Genomic DNA, 17,237 nt, shown 5'->3' with positions numbered 1-17,237 from the left:
TTCTGGCTCCACGTGTTTGCAAAACACGCTGCCCGGTGGGTCGGTTTGTGTGTTACACAGGGCAGCAGACAGAGGGAGGGGGGAGCAGGGAAGGGCTCTGGCTGCTGGAGGCCAATGGGAGCGGGTCAATTAGCCCAGCCGCCCAATCAGCAGCCGCACTCTGCATGGAAGGGAGGGAGGGAGGCAAGGGAGAAAAAAACCCTGGACATTTTAACCTTGTTACCAATTCCTCCCGGCTATTTAGAGACGCAAAAGCCGGACATGTCCGGGGAAATACGGACGGATGGTAACCCTAGGACAAACTGGAGAGTGTCCCAAGGAGAGCAACAAAATTGATAAAAGGTTTAGAAAACCTGACCTATGAAGAAAGCTTTAAAAAAACTGAGGCCAGGTCTATGCCACAAACTTACATCAGTATAACTACGTTGCTCAGGGGTGTGAAAAATCAACCCCCCTGAGTGATACAGTTATACTGACCTCTCGCGGAGGTGGATTAAGATGGATTAGGAGAAGCTCTCTCATTAGTGCAGTAGCATCGTCACTAAAGCGCTACAGCACCATACGTGTAGACAAGCCATGAGCATGGATAGTCTTGACATAAAAAGTCTGAGTGGGAACATGATCACAGTCTTCAAATATGGTAAGGACTGTTATTAATAGAGAGGATGGTGGGCAATTGTTCTCCATGTCCCCTGAAGGTAGGACAAGAAGTAATGGGCTTAGACTACCACAAGGGAGATTTAAGTTAAATATTAGAAAAAAAACCTTTCCACCTATAAGGGTACTTAAGTTCTGGAACAGGCTTCCAAGGGAGGCTGTGGAATCCCCATCACTAGAGGTTTTCAAGAACAGGTTGGACAAACACCTGTGGTCTAGGCTTACTTGGTCCTGCCTCAGCTCTGGGGACTGGACTAGATGACTTCTCAAGGTCTCTTCCAGCCCTGCATTTCTATGATTCTAGAACAGGTCCATGATATTCATAGACTCTAAGACTGGAAGGGACCTCGAGAGGTCATCGAGTCCAGTCCCCTGCCCTCATGGCAGGACCAAATACTGTCTAGACCATCCCTGACAGACATTTATCTAACCTACTCTTAAATATCTCCAGAGATGGAGATTCCACAACCTCCCTAGGCAATTTATTCCAGTGTTTAACCACCCTGACAGTTAGGAACTTTTTCCTAATGTCCAACCTAAACCTCCCTTGCTGCAGTTTAAGCCCATTGCTTCTTGTTCTATCCTTAGAGGCTAAGATGAACAAGTTTTCTCCCACCTCCTTATGACACCCTTTTAGATACCTGAAGACTGCTATCATGTCCCCTCTCAGTCTTCTCTTTTCCAAACTACCCAAACCCAATTCTTTCAGCCTTCCTTCATAGGTCATGTTCTCTAGACCTTTAATCATTCTTGTTGCTCTTCTCTGGACCCTCTCCAATTTCTCCACATCTTTCTTGAAATGCAGTGCCCAGAACACAATACTCCAGTTGAGGCCTAACCAGCGCAGAGTAGAGTGGAAGAATGAGTTCTCGTATCTTGCTCACAACACACCTGTTAATGCATCCCAGAATCACGTTTGCTTTTTTTGCAACAGCATCACACTGTTGACTCATATTTAGCTTGTGGTCCACTATAACCCCTAGATCCCTTTCTGCCATACTCCTTCCTAGACAGTCTCTTCCCATTCTGTATGTATGAAACTGATTGTTCCTTCCTAAGTGAAGTACTTTGCATTTGTCTTTATTATGTAGTGTCCATGCCTGGCTTCTTCAGAGCTTCATAAGAATGTCAGCATCCTCCTTCTTTTCAAAACGTTTCTCAGAGTTGTCAGCAAAACCATCCCTCACAGAAGACATGGGCATGCTCTTGCATTGACCAGCCTCTGATGTCACAGGGCCCTCTTCAGCAGATATATTTATAACATTTCCTCCCTGGAGTTCTGATTGGCTCAGTGAGAAGGTGAGTAAATGGGAAGTGACCTGCCATGTGATTTGTCTACAATGAAACCAACCATCCTATAGAGCTTCAGAAACAAACACAGAGCCTGTCTAGTAACTGCCATACCCTGATTCTGGGCCAGGTGATCAGCCCCGCACTGTACACATGTGCTGAAACACAATATCACAATATTTTAAGTGAGCCCCAAATATTTTTGTTGCACCTATCAGACTGTGTCCTCACACCTTTGTGGCTATCGCAGTCATGGACTCATTAATATTACCATCAGAATGGAAGAAAGGTATAACAGACAATGCTGGGTTTGTAAGTTACATTTTCCTGGGAGCTCATAGTTGGTAAAAAAACAAGGTTTATATCCTGTGTGGCTAGCGAGCAGGGAGAGGCTGAGATCAAAGGGGAATCTTTAAAGCACCAAAACCATGGATCAATTGGTTAAGTCTAACGGGAGAAGAGTGCCACCACTTTAAACGCATTGTTTATAGAGGGGATCACTGTGCCACTAGGCCAACACCCTCTCTGTGCATAGCAGACTCTACCATGACACTATCAGGCCTTTATTCTGCTCAGGAAAGGTGTCCTGACCAGCATAGGGCAGACAAAAGGCATGAGATCATCCTTAATTGTAATTTATTGAATTTGTGTCAGGCCAGAATTGATACTTGTTCAATATTGCCAAGGCTTTTCTACCCAGGGGAACGTTCAGGGAAGTTCAGAGGAGTGCCCCACTGCTTTGCTCCTTCTCTTTGGATTTAAAAGATCAAATGGGGGATACACCTGGACTCTACAAGGCTTTCAAAGTCTTCAACACAGGTCAAAGGCCTGAAGATTAATTGTGTTCAGGAGGAAGGACTCCCACACTCTTCAATGGCTTCCCTGACTGCCACTGTCAAAACTAAGGCCACTTTATAAAAGCATCCACACAAGGGTTTAAGGCATGTAACTTACATGCATTCACTTCGTATCTTTAGTTCCACACGGTCTAGACAAGCCCTTCATAAAGGAAGGGAACAAGGGAAATTGAGGAGGGAAAAGTCTCTGTTAATTCCTTTTGTTTAAAATGTTTTAACTGGTTTTCCAGGACACCCACACAAACTGGGGGCTGCAGACATTCAGATGCAAATTTCTCTGCTGGCGAAGGAGTAGTGTTACCAAACAGCCAGTGTGTTCGAGTTGTCAAGCTATGAATAATAATGGTTAATTTAACATCTGAGTCAGCAGTAAAGTCTGTGTCCTCTGTGCTAAGAAAATGTGTGTTTTTATCATGGGGTAAGTAACATGCATTACCCATCCCACTGTAAAAACAAAACGGAGACAACGCTTTTCTCTCTCACCAGTAGAAGTTGGTCCAATAAAAGCTACTCACTGCCTTACCCACCTTCTCTCTAGTGGAGACCAGGCACTTTAGTTTCACCAAAAGGCAAACTAAGTGAGGTCAGCACTATGCCCCCAGTGACACTGGCCCAGCAGGCAGGGCCGGCTCCAGCTTTTTTGCCGCCCCAAGCGGCGAAGAGGAAAAAAAAAAAAGATAAAGCCGCAATCGGCAGCACTTTGGCGGCTGCTCTACCGCGCCGCTTCATTCTTTGGCGGCAATTCGGTGGCCGGTCCTTCCCTCCGAGGGACTGAGGGACCTGCTGCCGAAGACCCAGACGTGCCGCCCCTTTCCATTGGCTGCCCCAAGCACCTGCTTTCTGCGCTGGTGCCTGGAGCCGGCCCTGCCAGCAGGTGCCAACTTATGCCAAAGTCTCAGGCCAATTCACTTATGTATTAGCATAGATCAAAGTGATTGTTATATGTGTAAGAGTGTATTTGGTATTTAAATGACATGAAAACTAATGAGATGTTAGATGCATTGTTTTCACTTATCTGTATCCTGTTATAATGTAGTAGCAAACATTTGCATTGTGTATACCCCTGTAACTAAATAACCCATCAACCAAGGAAGAAGCCTTGTGGGATGCAAATGAAGAACGTTAGCAGGCAAGTGCTAATTTGTGCCCATTTGAAGGCAAGTGGTCATTGTGTATGATGATCAGAGATCAAACTCTTCTCTCTCTCTCCACCAATCAAAGAAAGAACCCACATGGGTGGTGACCCTGTCAGCTTGTTTGCTGTGAGAAGAAGCTATAAGTGTGAATTCAGGGGAAAATCCTGCATTTCTGGAATCTCTGGACTCAAAGGGCAGAATAACTGAATGAGAAGATGGAGATCCCCAGAGTTATTCTGGGTAGCCCTGAGAGACTTTTAGGAAACTGGCAAATTACTACATCTCTGCTACCATTTGGAATGATAGAATGTGATGCACCTGTACATATATTTTACCTGTTTTAACCTCTCAATATATCATTTCTTTTTCTTAGCTAATAAACTTTTAGTTAGTTTACTATAGAATTGGCTAGGACTGTTGTCTTTGATGTAAGATCTAGAATGCAACTTGACCTGGGTGACTGGTCTCTTGGGATTGGGCCCACAACCTAGAATATTTGTGATTTTTGGTATAAGTGACCATTTATCAAAGTCCAGTTTGTCTGGATGGCCAGACAGATGGGACCGGAGAGTCTAAGGGGACTGTCTGTGACTCCATGGTAAGCCTGTTAGATGTGAACTCCTGGATCATTGTGTCACTGGCTTCATAGGTGCCAACTTTCCCTGGCGCCGGTGGGTGCTCGCGCCCCCCCCCCATTCCAACCCCTTCCCCAAAGTCCCTGCCCCAACTCCACCCCCTCCCTGCCCCTATTGGACCCCTTCCCCAAATCCCCGCCACGGCCCCGCCTCTTCCCCCGAGCGCACTGCGTTCCCTCTCCTCCCCCCTCCCGCGTGAAACAGCTGTTTCGCCTGGGAGCTAGGGGGAAAAAGCGGGCAAGCAGTGTGCTCGCGGAGCAGAGGTGAGCTGGAGCGGGGGGTGGGGGGGTGGGGAGGTGGGGAGCTGCCGGTGGGTGCAGAGCACCCACCAATTTTTCTCTGTGGGTGCTCCAGCCCCAGAGCACCCATGGAGTCGGCGCCTATGACTGGCTTGGTGAAATCTATTTATAGAACATACACCCCACTAGTGTGGGGTGTCTGCCCTGCTTTTGACAATCTGCCCTGAGGTAGGCACCCATGGACATGAGCCACTCCAGACAGAGTGTCCCCCCACCCAACCAATGCAAAGGAATAACCGGATAATTCATCTGAAAAAATCCTTGATTTTAGCCGTACAGAATGGTAAACTTGTAAGAATGAAGAATATCACTGAAAGGTATCATAACAAAATATGTAGCATACATAAAAGGCTATGAAATTAAAATATGGTTAGCAATATAAACAACTCAGTAGAAAAATCCACATTTGTGTGTGCAACAAGTAATAAAGCGTAAAGGAATGTTATAGGAATGTAGAGTTGTTTTAGGTATGTGGATTCTTTGGGTGAGGTACCAACAAAAGTACAAAGCTCAGAAACAAAAAGGAAAATTAAAAGAATCCCAAATGTACTTATTTATTTTCGTTTCATGACTTTTGGGTGTATAACTCATGATTTTTAAATGGTTGTGGGTGTCAGTCTACCTTGGGGTTGTATACTTGTAGTTATTAAAAACTACAGTAGAAAGTTGCCTTTGAGAAGAATTTCATACAAATAGTACAGTGCCCTTAGGGCCAGATTTTTAAAAGTTATTTAGGCAACCAGTGGGATTTTCAAAAGCATCTAGGTGCTTTCAACCTTTAAAAATCGGGCCTGTGATGAATACTTGGAAACCAAGTTCTACACACAAGTGGAGACATATGAAAAAGAACTAGGGTGTTGGACAGAGAGGCAAAACAACAGTCGACAAAGGCAATTCCCATTGCCGGATCGAAGGAAACTGAAGAAGTTTTGACACCAAACCAGAAAATCACTCAACTAGCAACTACTAATATTTTTAATGATAATTTGCTATTAAAGATAGCAATTAAATAGCCCAATGACATCCCGCCGCACCCTGTTAACGAAGGTTAATGATGTAGTGCTCAGAGCCATAAACACAACATTCTCTGCAGTAAATAATGGAAAGGCGTGCAACTCCATCTGCAGTGCATTGCTGCGGGCCAGGCCTGGCCCCGAGACCACCACCGAAGGCCGAGCGGTGAACGGCTGCAGGCTGGGTGCAGACACAGGCACCCAGAGGGGATTCGAAGCGCTGGCCGTGATCCTTTCAGGGGCTGCGTAAAGTGTTTCACTGCATCCAGTCTCCTTTGGCAGCTCAACGCTGGGCATCAGGGAGAGGGAGGAACCGCCGGGTCTGGGCACTGCCATGCGGGGGGGGGGGAGGAGACCTGCACTTCACAGCCCAGGGAGGCGGGGGCTGGGCTGCACCGCACCGTCCTGTGGGGAGAGCCCCTCCCCCCTCTTTTTGCACCCACTGCAGGTGGCTCCCCCCGCCTGGGGTAACTGTCACCCCATCTCCCCCCCCCAGGTCCCCTTGCCACCGTCGCAGCCCCCCCCCCCCAGCTCTGACCCCCCGTGCCCTTAGCCCCTCCCCTCCAGCCCCCCCGTGGTCCCATCCCCGGACCCCCAGCTCTCGGACGGGGTCCCCCGCCCCCTATCCCCCGGGCGGGGATCCAATTTCCACGTCTCCATGGAAACGGTACACAGCAGCACCTCCTCTTCCGCGTCCCTGTCCCGCCCCCATGCCGCCTGGGAAGGCGTTGGCTGCGATTGGGCGAGAGGAGGGCGGGGGCGGTGCCTGGCCGTGCCCCGCCCCCAGCCGGCTGAGCCGCGGCTGCTGCTGCCCGGCCGCTGTGTCCGGGCCCCGGCGGCGGCCATGGGGGCGGCGGGGCCGGGCCGCTGCGGGCGGGACCCGTGCGGGGCGCTCTGCCTGCTGCTCACCTACCTGAGCGTGGGCTACGCCGACTACGTCATCCTCACCCACATCCTGCTGCAGCCGGGCTTCCGGGGCAGGTAGCGGGGCCCGGGCCGGGGCGGAGTCTGGCGCGGGGGCGGGGCAGGCAGCGCGGGGGGCGGAGCCGAGTAGTTGGGGGCGGGGCGAATGTTGGGGTGGGGCAGGATGGCAGTAGGGGTTTGAGATGCCCCTCTGAAACGTACCCCCCTTCCTATGGTTCTGGGGTGGGTCAGTCCCGTGAAGCCCTGCCCTGGGGTGCTGGGTCGACCCCCTGCCAGGGGTCACTAGGCCCCCTCCCAGATATGGGGGGCTCCCCGGGTTCCCTGCACCTGGCCGCACTGCTCCCAGAGAAGGTGAGGGACAGAGGTGCTGCCAGAGCCAATCCCAGTTCTGCGGGCTGGTGTCTAATGGACGAGGCGCATCCCTGGGTCACAGACGGGGACTGAGGCTGAGAGATGGAAGTGACTCCCCCAAGGTCATGTGCGACATCTGGCAGAGCCAGGGCTTGAATCCAGCTCCCCTGAGCCCCAGCACCAGCCCCCGTCCCTGGATCAGCATCGTTCTGCATTCGTTTGTCTGGCTAGTGCCGTCCCTGCCACGCGTGTTCTCCCTCCATTGCCCCTGCAGGGGCCAGAACCACTACAGGCCAGGAGCCCCAGCCTGGCTGCCAGCTCCCTTCCTTCCCTCTTCAGACCCCTGTGGCTGACCCCGGCACCCCCAAACTGGGTCGGCAACATGCAGCTGTCACTTCAGCGCCACTGCAGGGTGCAGGAGCTTCCCCAGCCCTGACTCAGCTGCGGCTCAGGTGTTGCTGGCCTCCAAGGATTTAGGCATGTCACAGAAGAGCTTGCAGCCACCTTTGACTTTCCAGCAGCAGGGCCTGGCGTTTGAGCTGTAGTGCAGGCCGGGGGGGCATCTCCCACGCAGGCCTTGTGGGCTAGATGGGCAGCGAGGGATTCACCAGACAACAGGGAAGGAATCTCTAGCTGCTCAGAACATGGTTCCCCTTCTTGTGTCTGTTCCCCCTGCCTGGTAACTTGGCCTGGGGCGTGTGGTGCCGATTACAGCTCTAGGGCTGGGCGTAGTGCACATGTAATGTGATCTCCCGCTGCTGTCGGGGTGACTGGCTGGAAGAGTTCCCTAGCGACTGGAATGGACAGGCCTGGGAGGTGCCAGCTGACCCGTTTCTGCTGAGTTGTCTCCAGTTCTCAGAGAGCTGTGAGGAGGCTTTGCCTGTGCTAGCCCCCACCCCCCCGGTGATTGCACAGGCTGATAAATCTGCCATTTTGGTTCCTCCATCTCTGCCAGTCCCCACCCACCCGGGGTTTACACCCTTCCGTAGACCCTTCTCATGCCTCCAGCCCCTTCGCTGCCGTTCCCCAGAGTCCTTTCTGCATGTAGCTCTTCTGCCCTGCCCTCGGGTGCAGGTTTGGGAGCGCTTTCTGGGTAACCTCGATTCCTTTCTGGGTATATTTAGCATTTTTAACTTACTGACACGGCAGCCAGAATAAAGGCCTCGCACACTGGCGTTGTGTGACCGCAGAAGCCGATGTTCGTAACGGTGTCTAAAACAGCCCTGCAGCCCCTGGGGAACCTGCACCTGGGCTCGGTGTCTGACAGGTTTGGTTCTCCTTGTTCCCTTTACGCCAGCCTCTGGTGTCCCTTCCATGCCGTGACGTTTAACCTCATTGTCCTTCTGTTGCTGGCCTGTCACACACGAGCTGTCTTTGCTGATCCAGGTAAGCACCCACCCTCAGCTGGTCCTCTGCCCACGCTGGGGAGGCATCGGTGGCCTAGTGGCTCAGACAGAGAGCTGGGAAGTGAGAACTGAGGTCTCCCCGTTCCTGACGCTGACTTGCCGCATGGCCCCTGCCCCAGGCTGCGCCTCTCTCCAGAGGGTGGGAATGGAAATGATCCTGCCCCTGTTTGTAAAGGGCTCTGGGCTCTCTGGCTGAAACGCTCGATGAGACGGTCCTGCCCCTTTCTGTCTTCTCTCACTAGACCCGCATGTGTCCTTTGAGTCTAGCCAGGCTGGGCTGGTTTAGCGGTGGCAGAGATGCATGATAATGACAGGCGGCCCCCACTTGCATGCCTGTGTCAGTAGTGGGTAGGGGATGGTGCAGTTGGGATTATGTTCACTTACCTGTGTGCACCCAAGAGTCACTCTGGGGATGTCAGAGGGCTGCTTGATTCACTCGCTCTCTGAGACCCCTATAGGATCCAAGCAGCAGGTGGAAAGAACCAAGGTCCAGCAGAGGAGGGGACTAGGGGCCAGGACTCCTGGGTTCTGTCCCTGGCCATAGGAGGGGAGGAGGGTGTCATGGATGGCTTGATGCCCTAGTCTTTACATTGCCTCTCTTGGGAGCGTTCCTGTTATTTGCTAGGCCCTGGGTTTAGCTTTATTCAAGGATGAGTCATGTGGCCCTTGACTCCAAGCCTGGGCCTCTGGGCTACAGCCCCCCTGGAGCCAGGCGTCTGACGTGGCGAGGTGACGCGTAGCCATCCCTGGGGAGGGGGAACTGGAATTCACCCACCTGCTGCTTGGCGTCTCGCTCCCTTCAAAGGCTCTGGAAATGGGGAATGAACAGAGTGTCTTAGAGACCCTACGCGCCTCGCCTGGCATCAGCCAGCTCTGGGCACGAGCAGTAAGGGAAGAGCTGCGGCCGCTGGGTGCTTTCCCTCTCACATCCCTACGTACAATTCAACGCTTGTGACAAGGCTGCTCCCCCTTGTTCCCATCTCTCCAGCTTCCCCCCCAGCCCTCGCAGCCCAGGCAATCACTGAGCTGGCTCCAGGGCGACCCGAGGACTCAAGAGCCATGCATGCAGGGTGCGACGCGGTGCCGTGGCCCATCTGTGCCCTGCTCGCCGCTGGAGCCTCCTCATTGTCTCCCGTTCTGGTTCCTTCCCAGGCATGGTCCCGCTGCCCGATACCGCCATCGACTTCTCTGACCTGCGCAGCAACACGCCCCACAAGAGCGAGCGGGTGAGTGGTGCACAGAGCTCAGTGCACTAGCGCAGGAGGGGGCAGGGCTAGCCGCTGCCCAGGATAGTGAATCCAGCAGCTTTTTGAGCCTCAGGATTAGGTGCGTGGATCAGCGTAGTAGCATTGGGATGGGATTAAAGTGACATAGCTGCCGGTCCTCACGCAGCTGGCGTAACCTGCTGTCCAGCTGCTGCGAGGGGCTCCGGGAGAGATGCCCTCTGGGACAGGCTGGGTCAGCTCAGGGGGTTATGGGCGGAGGGTTACTCTGGGCTCTGGAGACGAGAGCGAGGGGAGATGTGCTGCAGCGGCAGTTCTGCTCTCCGATGACCCCATCTCTCCCTGTGGCTGGAGACAGTCTGAGCCTGGGGTAGCAGGAGACTCGCCCTACGTGTTCAGCTGCCTCTAAGCACCTCGGCAGCTGGTCACCCCCCCCAGGCAAGGCGAAGATGCTGAGCTGGCACGTGGCCAGGTTACAGCCTAGGAACGGCAGCATCCTGGCCTGAGTGCCCAGCCCCCCAGCCCCGTGTGCTGGGCTGACAGCCAAGCCCCCCTCCCCATGCAATGGCTGAGCCACAAGGGTTGCTCCCTGCTGGGTCAGCCAGCGCAGGAGTCAGTCCCAAACCTTCCAGCAGATCCAGCGTTCCCTTTGCAGCGGTGCCGGCTCTGGCTGGCTGTGGAGAACCCCCCAGGCTGATGCAGCTGTTCTGGGAAGTGGAGCTTCGTGTCTCGTTGTGGGAGATGGCAGGGGAGCAGGCTTGCTAATGCTGGGGCTGGGCATGCAGCGATCCCAGTGACTCTGCCAACAGCCCTTGCTGCGCATGGGCCCAAAACTCCCCAGTGGAGAGACTTGCCCGGGGAGGGCTCCGGGATGCTGGTGACGGACAGGCCTGATGGTCAGTTCCCTGCCGAGCTGGGACTGGTCCCTAAGTTCCTGCCCCAGGGCTTTAGCTTGTTGCTGCCCTGGCAGTGCCTGCTTGTGCCCCTGGCACTATAGCTGGTAGCTCCTGCCCTACCCGGTGTGTCGATCCTCCTGCTCCTGCCCAGCTCCGGAACTGGTGCAGCCCCTCACTCTGCCAAGTGTCTCCCTCCCACGTTCCTCTCCAGGCTGCATGGCCCTGGTGCTGTATATCTTCTGTTACCCTGCCCAGAGGCGCCCCCTAGTGGCAAAAACCCGGGGTATTTCCAGCCTGTACAGACCTGCGTGGGGAGGGAGCCAGACTCCATCTTTTGCTTTTATATGCAAAATCCAAGGGTTTATGGAAGTGCTGGGGCTGTCTAGGCTCCCTCCCCTCCCCAGCTCCGCCTGTCACTGTCTGTCCCATGGCTCCTGCTGCTCCAGTGCTGGGCTTCCCAGATGCTCTGACGCCGCTCGCTGCTGGCCTGCCTGTCCTCCCGGCCCCCTGCATTACCTCTGCCAGTGCCTGCTCTGGCGGGTCTCCAGGATCCCAGGGAGGGCTGCAGCTAAGAGTTCTCTTCTCTGCTCCCCAGAGCAATGAGGACTGGACTGTGTGTAACCGCTGTGAGACGTACCGCCCGCCGCGGGCGCACCACTGCCGCATCTGCCACCGCTGCGTCCGCCGCATGGATCACCACTGCCCCTGGTGAGGCGCCTGGTAACAGCTCTGGCCCGTGAGAGCTGCAGGGAAGAGAGGGGAGCACGTGCGGAGACCCTGGCTCCCCCTATGGCCCCTGCCATGGCTGTTGGGTTTGTTGCTGCAGAGTCAACCTGCTGCGATCGTGGTCTATGCAGTGCAGCCCCCTTCACCCTGTGTGTGTGCAGACACCCCCTGGGAGTGTCCTGTATGGGCCGGGCACACGCAGTCCCCTGCATTGCTGGAGCTGCAGGACCCCCTTCCTCTCCCCTCCCTGCCCCCTGGGTGAGGTGTCCCCTGTGCTGGGGCCGTATGTAGGCCCTCCCAGATGGAAGCAGAGCTCTGGGATCTCTCCAGGGACACGCTGTTCTGGTGGGTCTGCGAATCCCAGTTCTGTCCCCAGTGCTGTGGCACCTGCCAGAGTCCTCTCTGGCCACATCAGCTGAGCTGGGGAGGGCTGGGCGCCACCTCGAGGCTGCAGGCAGTGGCACTGGGGACGTGATGGGGGAGGCAATGCCTCAGGGTAGCACTAGGGGGTTCTGTGTTGCTGCTGGAGGAGCTTGTTCCAAATCCCTGAGTGCCCTTTGGGAGAAGGGTGTTAACCCCAGGGTCCCGGTTCAGCTCAGCGGGTGTTCCTGAACTTCCCGGCGGGTGTGGGATTCTCCATTGCCTGCCCTGAGCTGCCCTCTCCCCAGAAAGGGCTGCCTGTCCCTGGCAGGTGGAACCGACCCTCCAAAAGGGCTTCGCTTTGCTGTCCTTGGGTGCAGGTGCCGGGGAGGGGGAGGGATGGGGCACCTGGTGTCTGTTGCCAGCCATTGCTGGTGGTGTTGAGTGGCTCTGCTGACCCCAACCAGACCTGTGCTCTCTCTCTGTAGGATCAACAACTGCGTTGGCGAGTTAAACCAGAAATACTTCATCCAGTTCCTCTTCTACACTGGTACGTGGCTGCCTAGCGGGGGGAGCCGGCTGTAGGGAGCTCTGATGCGGGCATGGTGATGCAGCAGTAGGTGGCGCTGCAGCTCACAGCACCAGCATAGAGCTGTGCCTTCCCCCGCCGTGGGTCCCTATCTGCTGCTGTCCTACCAGGCCCCTGCCATTCTGCTGTCCCTCACTAGGGGGAGCTCTGGTCCCACAGCCCTGCACGCAGGAAGCTGGCCAGCCAGAGTGGGTGTCTCCCTGGCGCCTCCTAGGGCCCTTCCGCAGCAATGGCCAAGGGGAGCCGGGGCGGGAGGACCCAGGAAGCCCAGCTACATGCACCAGCTACCGGCATAGCCCCTTCTCCACTACTGCCTGCCAGTCCTGCTCCCTACGTGACCCCCAACCCCTGCCCCCCTCTGCTCTGCTCCCTACGTGACCCCCAACCCCTGCCCCCCTCTGCTCTGCTCCCTCCGTGACCGCCAGCCCCTGCTCCCTTCTGCTCTGCTCCCTACGTGACCCCCAACCCCTGCCCCCCTCTGCTCTGCTCCCTACGTGACCCCCAGCCCCTGCCCTCCTCTGCTCTGCTCCCTCCGTGACCCCCAGCCCCTGCTCCCTTCTGCTCTGCTCCTATGTGACCCCCAGCCCCTGCCCCTCTGCTCTGCTCCCTACGTGACCCCCAACCCCTGCCCCCTCTGCTCTGCTCCCTCCGTGACCCCCAACCCCTGCCCCCTCTGCTCCGCTCCCTCCGTGACCCCCAACCCCTGCCCCCCTCTGCTCCGCTCCCTCCGTGACCCCCAACCCCTGCCCCCCTCTGCTCTGCTCCCTACATGACCCCCAACCCCTGCCCCCCTCTGCTCTGCTCCCTACGTGACCCCCAACCCCTGCCCCCTCTCTGCTCTGCTCCCTACGTGACCCCCAACCCCTGCCCCCTCTCTGCTCTGCTCCCTACGTGACCCCCAACCCCTGTCCCCCCTGCTCTGCTCCCTACGTGACCCCCAACCCCTGCCCCCCTCTGCTCCGCTCCCTACGTGACCCCCAACCCTTGCCCCCTTCTGCTCCGCTCCCTACGTGACCCCCAACCCCTGCCCCCCTCTGCTCTGCTCCCTATGTGACCCCCAACCCCCTCCCCCCCGCTCTGCTCCCTATGTGACCCCCAACCCCTGCCCCCTCTCTGCTCCGCTCCCTCCGTGCCAGCCCCCGCCCCCCTCTGCTCCGCTCCCTGTGTGACCCCCAGCCCCATAGCTACTGCCTGCCCCCTCTCTGCTCCGCTCCCTGTGGGACCCCTCCAGCCCCATAGCTACCACCTGCCCCCCTCGGCTCCACTCCCTGCTCCCCCTTGACGTCTCCATGTGTAGAAGCTGAAAGGACCCTGGGGTAGAGGGGGCCAGGACTGGGAAGGGGGGGTGGGGGGACTTGGCTGTCCCAGCCAGGGGTGAGCGTGAGGGTGGGGTGGTCAGTCCTGAAGCAATTAATGGTGGGCGGCTAGGCCCTGGGCAGCCCTCGCAGGACAGGTCGGGTGAGATCAACCGGCATTAACTGCGGCTGTGACTCCAGAACTCGGCTCTGCCGCAGCTGGCACCTGCCCTTTCCCCGGGGCCGCCTCCTGGCCAGGCTCTCTGGCCTTAGCCCGGGCTGGGGATTCTGAGCCCGGCCCAAGCCCGGGGCCAGGGCGCTCGTCTCTGGCCTGTGCTGACCTGTGGCTCTGTCTCAGGGCTGGCTAGTCTCTATGCCATGGGGCTGGTGTTAACCACGTGGCTGTGGCCGGTGGACAGGAGCTTCCCCGGGAAGATGGAAGGTGCGGCTGGAGGCGTCTCTAACAACCATGTCCAGATGTAAGTGTGCAGGGGTCACAGCCAGATTCCCCCCCTCGCTGGCTGCTGGGTGCAGGCAGATCCCAGCAAGGGGAGGAGAGGTCCTAGAGGCAGGACACCTGGGTTCCATTTCAGCCCTGCTCCCTGTGGGTGACACTGAGCTCCAGCCCCATAGAGCTGTGGGGGAGGGACTGGCCCCGAGTCCCTCCATGAGGTGCTAGAGGAGCAGGGTGTTGTACCAAGCCCATAGCCAGCTGGAGGTTCCGGCTGTCACTGCTGTGTGCCAGGGCTCTCTCCTGCCCCCAGAGCCCCTTTCCCAATGCGGAGGTCAACTCTCCAGTGGGTGTCATCAGTACAGGGCCTATGACACGCAGATGGGTGGTTCTGGGTCCGAATCCTCAGTAGCAAGGCCTGAGCCTGCCCTTGAGAGCTCCTGAGCAAGCTGAAACTGACCGCTCCCTTCCCCCCAGGGCTCACTGCATTGTCCTGCTGGTGGAGTCCATCCTCTTCGGGGTCTTCGTCACCGTCATCTTCTATGACCAGGTTAGTCTTCAAGGGACACCACACCAGGCGGCTTCGCGCCTCGTCCCCCACAGCACCTCCTGCTGGGAGAGGCCAGGACTGGAGTAGCTGGGAGCTTCCCCCGTAAGCCAGCGCCCCTGCCCTACCCCCTACAGCGCCCCCTGTTGAATGAGGAGTGTAGCTGTAAATCCATGTGCCTCTCTCCCTGGGAGGGCTGGGCAGTGCGTCAGGCTCCCCTCTTGTTTCTCAGGTGGTCTCTATCATCATGGACGAGACTCCGATCGAGCAGCTGCGGAACCGGCTGCTGAAGGAGGCGCGCCGGGAGGTGGCACACACCCGGAAGCCGAAGATCGCGCTGCTGCGGGAGGTGTTTGGACGGGGTACGTGACCTGGGCAGGTGGAGAGTGGGCTGGGGCTCCTCTGGGGGGGCAGTTACTGGGGCTGCCCTGAGGGCTTGTATTTCCTGGGGAATTTAGACTGGTGTGAGCCAAGGTGTGACCATAACCTAGATCCCAGGCTGATCCCCCACCAGGACATTTGTACCTGAACGACCGCCCGCCAGGGGTGACACCAGGGTAACTACACCTGAAGAGCCTGTGTGGGCCAGGGCAGGGCCCGGGGCTGAGCCTGTCTGGGCCAGGCCACGCTGTGATGCCCCATGGCTCCCTGCCCACACTGACCTCCCCTCCCCTACTCTCTCCTCTTCTCTTCCAGGCTTCGTGATCTGCTGGTTTTTCCCATGTAACTGCAGCCCCCCATCAGGCGGGGCCCCTGCCTACAGCTATCTGCCCAACTACGATGTGTGACCTCCATGGCCCCTCTGCAGACGCTGCCTCTTCCCCCTCGGGGAGGGGACTTGTCCTGCCGGTGGCTTTGCAGAACTTGCCGCCAAACGGCTCATTTAGGCCTGCCCAGCTGCCCCCTGGTGGCAGCCTGGGGCCAGGGTGCAGCTGCAGCGCCCGGCTCTGCTGGGTCTGCCGTGCCCGGCCCTGCGACTCCTCCTGGGACATGGTGCTCCTGCGAAGCTGAGATCGTGAGCTGTGGAGGGGCACTCTCCAGCCCCCTGCGCCAGACTCCCTGCAGCGCCTGGCTGCCCAGCGGGTCCCGGCGCCCGGGGCATGGAGAGCGATCGCCTAGGCAGGGTGGGCCCCATGCATGACCCTTCCCCTGGATCAGTGTTAGTGCTGGGGGGCTGCCCCCCGAGGCTGCAGTCTGACGCCCCCCTCTCGCCACAACTGCATCTGGATCCTAGCCCCCTCCCTGTGCCTGCCTCCCTGGAGCTGGGCACCCTGCCCCCAGCTGCCAGCACCTCGCTGCCCGGGGATGGAGCCCGTTGTTCTCTGCTTCTGGCCAGGGAGGGATGGCACCACTTGTACATAGCCCTGTGTGGCATTACCAGCGCGCTCGGCTCTGGGCGCCTGCTCTGTGTGTGTGTGTCTCTGTCTGTCTGTCTGTTTACGGTAGCTGAACTTGCTTGTGCCCAGGCAAATCGGAGCTCCTGTTCTTGGCCCTGGCAGCAGCCTCTGCTGACTCAGAGCCCCCCCACGCCGTCCCCAGGGGGATGGCCTGCTCCATATCACGACGGTGGGGGAGGGGGCGTTGGCACTCCTCGCTGGTGGCCCCCTCCAGCCCAGCAGGCAGTGTTACTATTTATTAGGTGTATTACGGTAGCGCCTAGGAGCCCCAATCCTGGACAGGATCCCTGGTGCCAGGGGCTGTACAAACACAGAACAGAAAGATGGTCTCTGCCCCAAGGAGCTCAGTCTGAGACAGGAGCTGGTGCAGACAGATGGAGGAGGCAGCAGCTAGAGCACTGGACTGGGGGATCTTGGGTAGGTCACTTCCCCCTTTGATGCCTCAGTTTCCTCATCTGTAAAATGGGCATAATGATAGCCCCTCCCATTGTAAAGCAGGTGGAGATCTGCTGATGAGAATTGCTAGACAAGAGCTAGGTGGTGTGATAAGGACTGAGGCAGGGCAGTGGGACCGGCAGTGCTCTCCGCACGCCAGCAGCATAACCCAAGTGTTTTCTGCAGGCACCACCCCAAAGGGGGTTTGAAGGAGGATGAAGAGGGTGTGGATGTGTATGGGGAGCTCCTCCTCCTCCCCCCAAGCAGGAGGGGCAGCCTGGGGGATGCACCAAGGGGCTTGCTTGGCGCTGGAGGCTGGCAGCACAGGCTGATGAGAGGCGGGAGTGACTCCACATCTCCATAGCGTATGGGAGACGCCAGGTGGGTGGGGACAGGCTGGGAAGGGAAGACGAAGAAGGGGGTGCCAGGGAAGGTGCCCAGCGCAGGGACGTGACTCCTCTCGAGGGAGCTGCCATTGCCGTTCCCCAGAGGACATTTGTCCTGCAGTGGCTGGGCCTGGCCCCCTCCCCTGGGGCTGCCTAGGGCAAGCGAGAGCAGGGTTCTTGGCTGCGGGATGCCATGGACCGAGTGGGGAGCCAGCCACACGCCGGAGGAGCTATGCTGTGTGGCAGGGCCCTGGAGCCGCCTCCCCCAGCCCTGGCCGGCAGAGCGGTTCCTGGCTAGCTGTGCCTGGTGCCAGAGTCTCTGCTGGTTGCACGCTGCCCTGTGTGCGAGGCCCCCAGCATGGCT

The 17,237-nt window shown here is 57.4% G+C and overlaps 1 protein-coding gene across 1 annotated transcript; it reads left to right on the top strand.

The window, feature by feature from the left end:
* The first annotated feature begins 6,731 nt into the window (after nucleotides 1-6,731).
* LOC135892831 (palmitoyltransferase ZDHHC3-like) lies at nucleotides 6,732-15,443 on the top strand. The gene is made up of 9 exons (XM_065420626.1): nucleotides 6,732-6,868; nucleotides 8,460-8,548; nucleotides 9,721-9,794; nucleotides 11,283-11,395; nucleotides 12,262-12,323; nucleotides 14,016-14,136; nucleotides 14,586-14,658; nucleotides 14,888-15,017; nucleotides 15,352-15,443. Exons 1-9 carry the CDS (start codon nucleotides 6,732-6,734, stop codon nucleotides 15,441-15,443), a joined length of 891 nt encoding a protein of 296 aa, XP_065276698.1.
* Nucleotides 15,444-17,237: the final 1,794 nt, after the last annotated feature.

The sequence above is a fragment of the Emys orbicularis genome, chromosome 20 (assembly GCF_028017835.1).
Source record: "Emys orbicularis isolate rEmyOrb1 chromosome 20, rEmyOrb1.hap1, whole genome shotgun sequence".
Taxonomy (NCBI): domain Eukaryota; kingdom Metazoa; phylum Chordata; order Testudines; family Emydidae; genus Emys; species Emys orbicularis.
This window is presented reverse-complemented; position numbering and strand designations above follow the sequence as displayed.